Source organism: Artemia franciscana, chromosome 18 (assembly GCF_032884065.1).
Source record: "Artemia franciscana chromosome 18, ASM3288406v1, whole genome shotgun sequence".
In the NCBI taxonomy this organism is placed as follows: Eukaryota; Metazoa; Arthropoda; class Branchiopoda; order Anostraca; family Artemiidae; genus Artemia; species Artemia franciscana.
The window spans coordinates 17,995,185-18,009,679 of NC_088880.1; the positions used below are offsets into that span (position 1 = coordinate 17,995,185).

The 14,495-nt window shown below is 35.0% G+C and overlaps 1 protein-coding gene across 6 annotated transcripts in view; it reads left to right on the forward strand.

Moving 5' to 3' along the window:
- The window catches only part of LOC136038698 (facilitated trehalose transporter Tret1-2 homolog), a 126,170-nt gene extending 111,878 nt beyond the window's left edge, over positions 1-14,292 (forward strand). For all 6 annotated transcript variants that reach the window (XM_065722002.1, XM_065721999.1, XM_065722003.1 and 3 more), the window contains one exon: positions 13,348-14,292. In XM_065722002.1, coding sequence (XP_065578074.1) covers positions 13,348-13,776 — 429 coding nt within the window. In that variant the 3' untranslated portion in view covers positions 13,777-14,292. The remainder of the gene's footprint in view (positions 1-13,347) is intronic.
- Positions 14,293-14,495: the final 203 nt, after the last annotated feature.

Below are 14,495 nucleotides of genomic sequence, written 5' to 3' on the forward strand. Positions count from 1 at the left end.
ATATATATAGAAGATAGATATATATATATATATATCTATATATATAAAAATAAGTTGTCTGTCTGTCTGTGGATGGATCAGGTGACGTCATGTTTGTTCGCATATGACGTCTGAATTATTTCACACTAATACAAAAGAAGAAAAAAACTAAAAAAGGTAAAAACTACAAAAAAACTAAAAAGAAAAAAAAAACTAAAAAAGCTAAAAAACTAAAAAAAACTAAAAAAAGGTAAAAATCTAATAACTAAAAAAAAAACAGAAAAAAATAAAAAAAGGCAAAAACTACAAAAAAAATAAAAACTAATAAAAAAACTAAAAAAGCTAAAAAACTAAAAAAACTAAAAAAAACTAAAAAAAGGTAAAAAACTAAAAAAAACTAAAAACTAAAAAAGAAAAAAACTAAAAAAAAGGAAAAAACTGAAAAATAAAAGAGAAAAAGAAAACTAAAAAAATATGAATAAATATATATAAAAATAAGTTGTTTGTGGGTTATGTCTGTCTGTCTGTCTGTCGAGTGACGTCGTGTTTGTCCGCATATGACGTCTGAATTATTTCACACTAATACAAAAGAAGAAAAAAAACTAAAAAAGGTAAAAACTACAAAAAAAACTAAAAAGAAAAAAACTAAAAAAGCTAAAAAACTAAAAAAAACTAAAAAAAGGTAAAAAACTAAAAACTAAAAAAAAACTGAAAAAACTAAAAAAAGGCAAAAACTAAAAAAAAACTAAAAACTAATAAAAAAAACTAAAAAAGCTAAAAAACTAAAAAAACTAAAAAAACTAAAAAAAGGTAAAAAACAAAAAAAAACTAAAAACTAAAAAAGAAAAAACTAAAAAAAAGGAAAAAAAAGTGAAAAATAAGAGAAAAAGAAAACTAAAAAAATATTAATAAATATAAAAAATATAAATATAAATATAATATAAATTAGCAATCAACAAAGCACCGAGACACAAATGACGACCGGGACACAGGGAGTATAAATGACGACCAGGACATAAGTAAAAAAAAAAACTAAAAAAACTAAAAAAATGGTAAAAACTACAAAAAAACTAAAAACTAATAAAAAAACTAAAAAATCTAAAAATCTAAATAAACTAAAAAAGAAAAAAAAGAAAAAAGGAAAAAAATAAAGGAGAAAAACAAAACTAAAAAACGAATGTATATACAGACCGGGACACCGGGATACAAATGACGACCGGGACACAGGGAATATAAATGACGACCGGGACACAGGGACACAACTACAATGGGGACGCTGGGGGCACAGGGGGATATAAATGACGACCGGGACACCGGGACACAAGGAATATAAATGACGCCCGGGACGCTCAAAAAGAAATCACAGACTGGGACACCGGGACACAAATGACGACCGGGACACAGGGAATATAAATGACGACCGGGACACAGGGACATAACTACAAAGGGGACGCCGGGGTGCACAGGGGGATATATAAATGACGATGGCGACTCAGGGAATGGTCGATTAGCAATCACCATCAACAAAGCTCAAGGGCAATCATTAGAATCATGAGGTATAGATCTGAATACGGATTGTTTTCCCATGGACCATTATATGTTGCATGTTCAAGAGTCGGTAAACCTGACAATCTATTTATATGCACAGACAATGGGACAGCAAAGAATGTTGTATATTCGCAAGTTTTACGTAGTTAAAAACATATATATATATATATATATATATATATATATATATATATATATGTATATATATATATAGGCGCGAAGCGCCCCCACCAACTAGGTGTTGGGGTGGCGCTTCGCGCCACCCCAACACCCCAACAGCTAGTATATATATAAAATAAGTTGTCTGTGTGTTTGTATGTGTCTGTCGAGTGATGTGATGTTTGTATGTCGACTGACATTATGTTTGTCGACTGACGTCATGTTTGTTGACTGACGTCATTATAAGGATTGAGCTGTATGCGTCATGAAGTTGTTTGACGACAGACGTCATGATTGTCAACTGATGAAATCACATACCGGGACAACGGGACACAAATGATGACCGGGACACAGGGAATGTAAATGACGACCGGGAACCTCAAAGAGAAATTACAGACTGAGACACCTGGACACAAATCACGACCGGGACACAGGGAATATAAATGACGACCGGGACATAGGGACACAACTACAACGGGGACGCCGGGGGCACAGGCGGGATATATAAATGACGACCGGGACACAGGGATTGTTCGAATAGAATTACAGACCGGGACAAAAATGACAACCAGGACACCGGGACACAGGGAATATAAATGACGACCGGGAACCAAAAAAAAACTAAAAAGAAAAAAAGGGGAAAAATACAAAAATTTATTTCATCATATACCATTTCAAAAACGAATGTATATACAGACCGGGACACCGGGATACAAATAACGACCGGGACACAGGGAATATACATGACGACCGGAACACAGGGACACAACTACAACGGGGACGCCGGAGGGCAAAGGGGGATATATAAATGACGACGAGGACACAGGGAATCATCGATTAGCAATCATCATCAACAAAGCTCAAGGGCAATTATTAGAATCATGAGGTATAGCTAAAAAAACTAAAAAAGGGTAAAAAACTAAAAACTAAAAAAAAGACCAATTCAAAAACGAATGTATATACAGACCGGGACACAAATGACGACCGGAACACCGGGACACAAGGAATATAAATGACGCCCGGGACACTCAACAGACAACGGGGACGCCGGGGGGCACAGGGGGATATGTAAATGACGACGGCGACACAGGGAATGGTCGATTAGCAATCACCATCAACAAAGCTCAAGGGCAATCATTAGAATCATGAGGTATAGATCTGAATACGGATTATTTTCCCATAGACCATTATATTTTGCATGTTCAAGAGTCGGTAAGCCTGACAATCTATTTATATGAACAAACAATGTGACAGCGAAGAATGTTATATATTCGCAAGTTTTACGTAGTTAAAAACACACACACACACACATATATATATATATATATATATATATATATATATATATATATATATATATATATATATATATATATCATGAAAAGAGAAATCACCAATGCAACAGCACAAACACATAAAAAAAAGAGACAGAAGGAGAAAAGGAAGACTGTTTTCCTAAATTAGTGATTACTATAGACCAGCACTGGAATGAGGCTTTAACCCTACTCATCCATACAATCACATAGGTCAAACAGCATAGCCATACACAATCAACCATAAAGAATAATCCATGGACAGGTAGTCATGTCGTCAATAAGTATAAGTCGTCATTTATCTAACAATAGAAAAAATAATAAAGACAAATAATTCAGAGGCAACAACCCAACACAAAGGCTCATCAGGAGAATACACTTGCCTATAGGGTTTCACCACATTAAATTCTCTAACCAGCCAAGTGTTGTGGCTACCACAGAATATCCATGGCATCCCCGTGTCAGGTATCACCCCCAAAATACATGCCTATGAAAAAAAAACAGCAAATGTAAAACAACCAAGTAAAACCAAAACAAGCTTATCCTGTTAATGCATCCCTCTTTTTAGGAACAATAGGTAAACTAAATATGATAAATTTTACCAAATCACGAATATTAACACATTGCAAAAAAAATTGAATGAACTAAACAATTATAGAATTCATCTTTACCATGTTGCTATTTTTTCAAAAAATCCGCTCTATTAGAAACACAATTTAAAATAAATGTCGCTGCATCATCATTTGTCGAACCTCCGAAATTAGTTGAAAAGTTCTTTAAGTATTTCCAGATAATTCTTTTGATATTTATTTAAAAGTTCGTTATAATGAAAATTAAGTTTTTTAAATTGCCAAGTTAATTTATTTGCAGAAAAACCTCTTGATATCAATTTTTGGCTCAAGATTTGACATCTATTTTTAAAATCAATATAATTACTACAAATCCTTGCATAACGAAGTAACTGTGAGAAAAACGCCGAATACGTGATATTTGAGTGTATATTACTTTCAGGGAATGGGAAACTAATCACTTCAAAATCAAAATCATCTGTTTTATTATACATTTTAAAATTTAATTTATTATTATCACAAATATTAATATTTAAATCTAAGAAATGATCTTCATGACCAGCGCCATGACCAGGCACAAGAGTAAGCTCTGATGGATATATATTTTTAGAAATATCAATGAAATCCTTACAATTTAAGACCAAAATATCATCTAAATATCTTTTATTATTTGACAAAACATGTTTTAAATTATTTGGATTATTCTTATTTATCATATATTTATATTCTAGTTGACTTAAAAACAAGTCAGCTATAAATGGGCTGGAATTCCCCCCCCCCCCATGGGAATTCCCTAAGATTTGCTTGTACAAATCACCACCAAATATTATATAAGTATTGCATAAAACAAATTCTAATAACTCAAAAATCATATCCAAGCTGTAACATCTCAAGTTAACTGTGGTATTAAAGCAATTTGTCCATATAGCTTTTTTATTATAAGTGTCCACGAAAATAATAATTTAGTACGTCTGTTCAAAACAGCCATCTATTTGATGCCTACTGATACGCATAAAATTTTTATTTCCGCTGACAAAACGCCTCCTGGCCAACATGTGCGTAGATACTATGCTCGAACTATCGATGAAGTGGCAATCGTTATGGTCGGTGATCAGTTTTTACCTCGAGATATTATTCTTCATAAGCAAAACGCTCAGTTGGTAAGAATTGCTGAAACTCATCAATGCTACGATGTCCTACAATACGCTATCATTCTTTGGGATGGAGCCGACGGCTATCACTTTAATATTAAATTGATGAATCCAGCCACTAACAAAGAAATGAATAAGAAATGCAGTGCAATGCATTATTATTCCTATAGACTAATGATTCGGCATGATGAAGACAATTATATTTTAAAATACCGTCAATTGTTAAACCAATATGTCGTTGATATGTATGCAAAAATTGAATCAGAACATTTGCTATATATCCGTCTGAATCAGACCAAGCTCCACTCTGAACAATACATTCATTTGCGAGATGCAGTTGTAAATGACGGTAATACCAGAAATGTTGGAAGATTAACGATTTTACCTTCGTCATATGCTGGCAGTCCCCGCCATATGCATGAATATGCTCAAGATGCTATTGCAAATGTTCGTCTCTATGGTCTTCCAGATTTATTTATTACATTTACATGTAATCAATCTTGGGACGAGATACAGCAGCTTTTACTTCAAGGATAATCGGCGGTACATAGACATGACATTACGGCCCGTGTCTTCCGGCAAAAGTTGAAATCACTGATAAACTACATAGTAAAACTTGAAGTGTTTGGGTCAGTGCGATGCTGAATGTACTCAGTACCATGGCAAAAGTGAGGTTTGCCACACGCACATATACTTATCTGGCTACATAATAAAATTACTTCTAACGAAATTGATGATGTGATTTCTGCTGAAATACCTGATGAAAATGTCGGTAAGGGGTTATATAATATTGTGGTAAAAAATATGATACATGGACCTTGCGGTGCACTGAACAAAAATTCACCATGCATGGCCAAAGGAAGGTGCACAAAGCAATATCCTCGACTTTTAGTATCCAACACAATTACTGGCAATGATGGTTACCCACAATATAGAAGAAGATCTACTGAAGATGGCGGTAAAACAGCAATAATAGAGAAGCGTAACGGTACCACCATCGAAGTAGATATCCAGTGGGTGCTTCGATATTCCCCATTATTATCAAAAACATTTAATGCACACATAAACGTTGAATACTGTAACTCCGTAAAGGCAATCAAATACATATGTAAATACGTCAACAAAGGCAGTGACATGGCAGTTTTTGGCTTGCATTCTGAAATCAAAGATATCAACGAAATTGTACAATATCAGGCTGGAAGATACATACAAAAGCAGTAATGAAGCTGTTTGGCTAATTCTTTCATTTCCGATACATGAACGTAGTCCAGCTGTTCTTCACTTAGCGGTACATTTACAGAATGGTCAACGTGTTTATTGTTCGGAATCCAACGTGCAACAAAGAGCCCTGAATTCACCGGATTGCTTTCTTTTCGCTATGAAAATGATTCTTTTGCAAAAAAACTGCTGTATACTGAAGTGCCTTCGTATTACAAGTGGAATACTAAACATAAAGTATTTGAACGTCGAAAACAGGGTAAGTCAGTCGACGGCCAACCTACCATCTTCAAAGATACCATGATAGGAAGACTCTACACCGCTCATCCCAATCAACATGAATGCTTCTTTCTACGCCTGCTTTTGGTGAATGTACCCGGTCCGACGTCCTTTGAGTATTTGAGAACTGTAAACGGTACTATACATGACACTTACCGAAGTGCATGCCAAGCTCTGAATTTATTCGAGAATGACCAACACTGGGATACTGCATCAATGACGTGTGCGAAACGTCAACTCCAAGTGAAAATTATGCATTGTTTGGCATCATACTGACAACTTGCTCTCCATCAGCTCCTACAGAGTTATTTGAAAAATATAAATAAAAAATTTCCGAAGATATACTCCATCGAAAACGGTTAAAGACGTCAGATATGACAGAAATTTATAGCTACACTTTGGTTATTATAGAAGATTTGTGCGTATGTATGGCAAACAAACCTTTTCAGGATTTGGGAATGCCTTCACCTTAATGCCTTCACCTAATCGTACCGCTTCTGTTTCGACATGTGTAGAATTGGATCGTGAACAAAGATACAGTTCGAGTGATCTATTGTCGTATGTACAAAATAAAATTTCCAACTTAACCTCGGAACAAAAAGACATGATACGATATGATACGATAATGCATTGCGTCGATAACAACGTTGGAGAAATTTTCTTTTTGGATGTGCCAGGAGGTACTGGTAAAACGTTTGTGATAAAACTGATTCTGCCATCAATTCGATCAAAAAATGATATAGCGTTGGCAATTGCGTCGTCCGGAATAGCCACAACGTTGTTGTCTGGTGGAAGAACTGCTCATTCCGCTTTGAAATTGCCTCTGAATTTGCATTCTACAGAAACTCCCACGTGCAATATTTCCAAATCATCTGGGATGGGTAAAGTATTGCAGCAATGCAAACTTATTATTTGGGAAGAGTGCACCATGGCACACAAAAAATCGCTCGAGGCTCTGGATCAATGTTTGAAAGATTTGCGAGGGAATTTGAAACCCTTTGGCAGCACATTAATAATGCTTGCGGGAGATTCCAGGCAAACATTGCGTATAATACTTAGATCAACCCCTGCAGACGAAATGAATGCAAACATTGTATGTATTTTTGTGTTGAGGGTTTGCATATGACGTCTGAAAAATAAAGAAGAAAAAGAAAACAAACTAAATTGTAAAAACTGGGAATTGCATAAATATTTCGAAATATTTTGACAATAGATTAAAGTAATTTGGAAACCTTAAAACAGATTCTTAAAATTGTAAGGTTTATTATAAATTGTTGAGCTTTAGCAAGCTTGGCACGTGAAGAGGTAACATAGAATTTGGGTAACATAGAATGTTACCAAATCCTACAATGGCAGAAGAAACAGCCGAGGAAGCTGCTCAAAGATGTAATGCCAAAAGGCTTGCGGCTAAAGAACGCAAAACCGCGCAGTTAGATGAAGATCAACCTGGACAGCGAGAGTCAAAACGTATCAAAACTGAAAATGATAGCAATGATGATTGGGTTTGGGATTTTGACTTGGATAAGGTCATCAATGCCTACCAGATTTTAGTTAAAAAAACGAAGGTTCGGCGATATGTATTTCATAGTGACGCTGAAAAATAAAGAAGAAAAAGAAAACTGAAAAAAGAAAAATAGTAAAAGACTATAAAAAAAAAACTAAAAAGAAAAACCTAAAAAAAACTAAAAAATAAAAAAAAAAGAAAAAAAGAAAAAACATAAAAAGTAAAAACGTAAAAAAATAAAAATAAAATAAAAAGGTTCAAAACTAAAAAGAAAAAAACTAAAAAGCTACTAAACTAAAAAAAAGAAAACACTGAAAAAAAAACTGGAAATGGCACAAATATTTCAATATATTTTGACAATAGATTAAAGTAAATCGAAACCTTAAAACAGATACTCAAAATTTGAGGTTTATTATAAATTGTTGGAGCTTTAGCATGCGTGGCACGTAAAGATTTTTCCAAGTGTCAATGTTAGAATGAAAACGAGGACGCCGGGGGCACAGGGGGATATATAAATGACGACGGGAACACAGGGAATGTTCGATTAGCGATCACCATCAACAAAGCTCAAGGGCAATCATTAGAATCATGAGGTAAATCTGAATACAGATTTTTTTTTTCCCATGGACAATTGTTATGTTGCATGTTCAAGAGTTGGTAAACCTGACAATCTATTTGTATGAACAGACAGTGGGACAGCAAAGAATGTTGTATATTCGCAAGTTTTACGTAATTACAAATATATATATTTATCTATACTCACAGGTGGGACACAGGGACACAACTACAATGGCACGTAACGACTTACGCGCGCGGGGGGGGCTTGGGGAGGGCGTGAAGCACCCCCACCAACTAGGTGTTGGGGTGGTGCAAAGCGCCACCCCAACAGCTAATATATATATATATATATATATATATATATATATATATATATATATATATATATATATATATATATATATATATATATATATATATAAGATCTATATATATAAGATCTATATCTATATATATATATATATATATATATATATATATATATATAAGATCTATGGAATTCAAAAATTCAGATGGATAATTAACCGCTTCATTTGGTTCCAAAACTGTGTCGACTGACTTGTAAAGGACTGCCTGGTCTTGAATCTTGGTCAAAACAATATTGTTGATTTCGTGGACGTCTATATTTTTGGGTGCAAGAATCGCTCTTTCACTTAGCCATTTATTATTTTTAAAATTTTTTAGAATATTCAGAAATACTTTTTCAATCAATTCATTTTTGGACGTCACTAAATTACAGAAATCAGCAGGTAGTTGTATACGTCCTGAAATTGAGTCTACTGGGAGCTTTCCGTTTCCCATTGCCAGCAATTGATCTGAAAATGTTTGACCAGAGTCATCGTTTTGCAATCGGACACGCATATTTGTAGTTAATTTTAATGTTTTTACGTGTGCCCATAAATTAGAATTTTTCAGGCAAGCATTCATTTCGTCTGCAGGAGTTGATCTAGGTATTATAGGTAATGTTTGCCTGAAATCTCCCGCAAGCAATATTAATGTGCTGCCAAAGGGTTTCGACTTCCCTCTCAAATCTTTCAAGCATTGATCCAGAGCCTCGAACGATTTTTTGTGTGCCATTGTGCACTCATCCCAAATAATAAGTTTGCATTGCTGCAATACTTTACCCATCCCAGATGATTTGGAAATATTGCACGTGGAAGTTTCTGTAGAATGCAAGTTCAGAGGCAATTTCAAAGCGGAATGAGCAGTACTTCCACCAGGCAGCAATGTTGCGGCTACTCCGGACGACGCAATCGCCAACGCTATATCATTTTTTGATCGAATTGATGCCAGAGTCAGTTTTATCACAAATGTTTTACCACTACCTCCTGGCGCATCCAAAAAGAAAATTTCACCAACGTTGATATCGACACAATGCATTATCGTATCATAAATGTCTTTTTGTTCCGACGTTAACTTGGAAATGTTATTTTGTACATACGACAATAGATCACTCGTACTGTAACTTTGTTCACGATCCAATTCTACACATGTCGAAACAGCAGCGATATCAAAAGTCATATCTGACGTCTCTAACTGTCTTCGATGGAGTATATCTTCGGACATTTTTTACTTATATTTTTCCCATAACTCTGTAGGAGCTGATGGAGAGCAAGTTGTTAAAATGATGCCAAACAATGCACGAATTTGACTTGGGGTTGACGTTTCGCACGCGTCATTGATGCAGTTATCCCAGTGTTGGTCATTCTCCAATAAATTCAGAGCTTGGCATGCACTACGGTAAGTGTCATGTATAGTACCATTTACAGTCCTCAAATACTCAAAGGATGTCGGACCGGGCACATTCACCAAAAGAAGGCGTAGAAAGAAGCATTCATGTTGATTGGGGTGAACGGTGTAGAGTCTTCCTATCGTGGTATCTTTGAAGATGGTAGGTTGGCCGTCGACTGACTTACCCTGTTTTCGACGTTCAAATACTTTATTTTTAGTATTCCACGTGTAATACGAAGGCACTTCAGTATACAGCAGTTTTTTTGCAAAAGAATCATTTTTGCAAAGCGAAAAAAAAGCTGTTAATGTTGTATCCGGTGGATTCAGGACTCTTTGTTGCACGTTGGTTTCCGTGAAATAAACACGTTGACCATTCTGTAAATGTACCGCTAAGTGAACAACAGCTGGACTACGTTCATGTATCGGAAATGAAAGAATTCGCCAAACAGCTTCATTACTGCTTATGTATATTCCAGCCTGATATTGTACGATTTCATCGAAATCTTTGATTTCGGGCTGCAAGCCAAAAACTGCCATGTCACTGCCTTTGTTGACGTATTTACATATGTAGGTTGGCCGTCGACTGACTTACCCTGTTTTCGACGTTCAAATACTTTATTTTTAGTATTCCACGTGTAATACGAAGGCACTTCAGTATACAGCAGTTATACTGCTGTATACACATCTGTATACGATGTGTGCATTAAATGTTTTTGATAATAATTGGGAATATGGAACAACCCACTGGTTATCTACTTCGATGGTGGTACCGTTGCCATTGTAGGTTCTTCAGTCATTTTACAATTAGAAATTTCTCTTTCAACGGTCTTCTTACAATAAAAAATTTGTCTTTGAACGATATTCTTAAATACCTGTGTCCTGGTCGTCATTTATATTCCCTGTGTCCCGGTCGTCATTTGTGTCCCGGTATCCCAGTCTGTAATTTCTCTTTGAGTGTCTAATTCTTTAAGAATGACCCCTGAATCAGAAAGGCGATAGAATAAATAATTGAAATAACTAAAAATACTTTAGCATAAAGAGCGAGGTATTTACCTCCTCCTAAATACCTCGCTCTTTATACTAAAGTATTTTTAGAACCCCTCATATGCGTAATAATCTCTGTTCGTTTCAAGTTTCAGTGCTACTCCTTACTTTCAATTGAAAATACGTTTTCATGTTTATTTTTTCATTGTTTTTTATAGTAATGCTAGAACATCCTGCGCCCTTTTCATTGAGCTTTTCTTCCCCAAAGACATATTCCTCCAAGGAAAGATCCTCCCACATGGCCTCCTCCCCTTAACCCCACCCCCAAAACCAAAAAAAATTCCCTGAAAAGTCTGTACACTTCCCAATAACTGTTACTGTATGTGAACACTGGTCAAAGTTTGTAACTTGCAGCCCCTCCCTTGGGGATTGTGGGGGTAAAGTCATTCCCAACGACATAGTTATTATGGTTTTCGACTATGCGTAAGAAAATGGCTATCTCAAAATTTTGATCCGTTGACTTTGGGGAAAAATGAGCGTGGGAGGGGGCCTAGGTGCCCTCCAATTTTTTGGTAACTTAAAAAGGGCACTAGAACTTTTCATTTCCATTATAATGAGCCCTCTTGCGACATTCTAGGACCACTTGGTCGATACGATGACCCCTGGGGGAAAGAAAAAGAAAATAAAACAAATAAAAACGCATCCGTGATTTGTCTTCTTGCAAAAAATACGAAATTCCACATTTTTATAAATAGGAGCTTGAAATTTTTGCTATAGAGTTCTCTAATACGCTGAATGCGATGGTGTGATTTTCGTTAAGATTATATGACTTTTAGGTGGTATTTCCCCCTATTTTCCAAAATGAGGCAAATTTTCTCAGGCTCGTAACTTTCGACGACAAAAACTAAATTTGATTAAACTTATATATTTAAAATCAGCATGAAAATTCAATTCTTTTGATGAATTCCATTTTTTAAGGTTTCGTTAACTATTGAGCCGGGTCGCTCCTTACTACAGTTCGTTACCACGAACTATTTGAGTAATTTATGTTCGTTTTAAGTTTTAATATCACTCCTCATTTTCAGCTGAAAATTTATTTTTTATATAATTTCTAATTATAATTGATCTAGGGGATATAAGGCACCTCTAGAAAATAGAGGAAACTTGTTTTTGCTGTTGCATTGGTGATTTCTCGTTTCATTATATAGTCAAGTCTGAAGGTTCAATTCAAAACTGTTATGCTTATTGATATGGTACCTTTTTATGGTTCCAAACTCTTTTACTTAAGAAGTGGCACTGAAAGTGCCGCTTTAAGGGCTACATGGCACTTATGGATTACAAAATTGATAAAAAGAGGTAGATATGAGTAAGAGGTTTAAAATGAGCCATCCTAGCAACGCTTTTCAAACGAGTGCAGCACATTCCAAAAATAGTGGATTATCTGGAAAGTAACAATAAGAAAATGACAAATCATGATTGAAAAAAATAATTCAAGCTGGAATCGAACGTTTTATTTATGTTTGTCTTTAGTTTATTTTAGCTCTTTACTTTTAATTGAAACACTTCTTTATGGAAATGGGTTTTTTCAACTTAATCTACGAAGAGTCCATGAGTCTTGAGGAAAAATAATTACCTCTAGTTGTGTTATGTGGAAAGAAGACCAAGTTCGAATGAGATGCTTATCGTTTAATAAGTGACTTTCGTTGAAAGTTCTTCAAAACAACTCAGGATAGTTGTTAAGTATTTTAATAAAGGGTATAATTTGATTGATTATTCAACTGCGTTTAGTGCTTACTTTTTGTGTTGCTTTCTGTAGAGGCCATAGTGATTTTGCACACTATTCCCTATCATCTCTTGGATTTTTTCATATTAAAAAGAAAAGGATGCATTATGCTGCAACCTCTAGCCCACTACTGAATACCCTGGAATACCACAAAAGAATACCGAAAATAGTACAGCACAGACAGATTAGAAGCTATTTTAAACTAGGTTTGAAATTTTTAGTATTAGACTTTATGGGAGGCAAAGAGACCCCCCCTAAAAACAACAGCCACACAATGTTTGATATTTTAACTTGTTTTAACTTTGGTCACTTCTTCCTGTACATGAAGTTTTTATATTTGGCAAAGAATGTGAACCTAGAAGATGAGCACAGAAGACTTCCATTGGAGAATAGAACTTGACAAGTTGAGCAAAAAAAATACCCTGGCTCTTATTCCTACGGGTAGCCTTATTATTTCCGTTGAGTCCTCAGTTTTTTCGCTTGCATATCTTTTAAGAAATGAAACTTTGCGTCAAAAATTAACGTCACTTATTATTATCGTATTTCAATTTTTTTCATTACTCTCTTTTAGGCAAATTATCCACAGGAGGTGATAAATAGCATAAGCTGGCTGCCACTTGTCTCTTTGATCACGTTTTTTATTTTTTACGCCCTTGGATATAACGGAATTCCTTTCATGATGCTAGGGGAACTACTTCCCCTTCGATATAGAGGAATATGTAGCTCCCTCAGTGGTGCAGTTAACCGACTGTTTGCAGTTATTGTTGTAATAACCTTTCCGCTTATGCAAGATACTTTTGGAAAATACGGTTGTTATTGGTTTTATAGTGCATGTTGTTGTCTTAGTACATTTAGTGTTTTTTACTTCGTGCCAGAAACAAAAGGAAAATCTTTGGAAGAGATAGAAACTTTATTCGAAACATCATTTACAAGTGAATTGATTGATGGAATCCAGAACAAAGCTTTTAGTGACAGTTCAGATCTAGATTCTAAATTGTGATTATTTGTTGAGTTGTATATTTGCAGGAGCTATTGATCCCTGATTAAGGAAGTGGAATAGCTAGAACTTCATTTCGTGTAATTTTACGAAGAGAGTTTCTATTTGTGGAGCAGGAATTTTTATAGTAATCTTGTACCGTAGAAGTATGCTTCTCCATTTTTGACATATCACTAACTCCTCGTGGTTACATTACCGGTGCAATCGGTGTGAAGTCTTGACCCACCTTTTTAAAGTGAAAGACTTTTTCTGTCGCATGTATTGGCGATAAACGCAGCTTTTTGGTGGTTGGATCCAGCCTACAAAATAACTGGAACTTCGGTTCTGCTTTATTGACTGCTTAATATAGTCAGTAAAGCAATGTAACAGACATGTAAAAAAAGCTTTCTTCTTTCTCTTTTTAAAATTGAAGAAATAACTTATTTTGGCCCTTTCAGACTCATTTGACTCAATTTTTTTTTTTTTATTCTTGGCAGTTCTGGCTCATTTATTTTTTTAAATAAATTAGTTTTTAATTTATTTCTCTACATCTTGAAATTCTTGCATTTCCAAGTCCAAAAGAGGCATTTTAAGGATGGTTGGCGTAATTTTTATTTTTATTTGTTATATTTTTTAATTTATAATATTTTTATCATTCCTCACCATTCAAGGCAATTGATTGCCTTGCTTTGTGAGCGGTTTTGTATTTGCATCCTGAAAATAGCAGAATAAGATAGCATGGC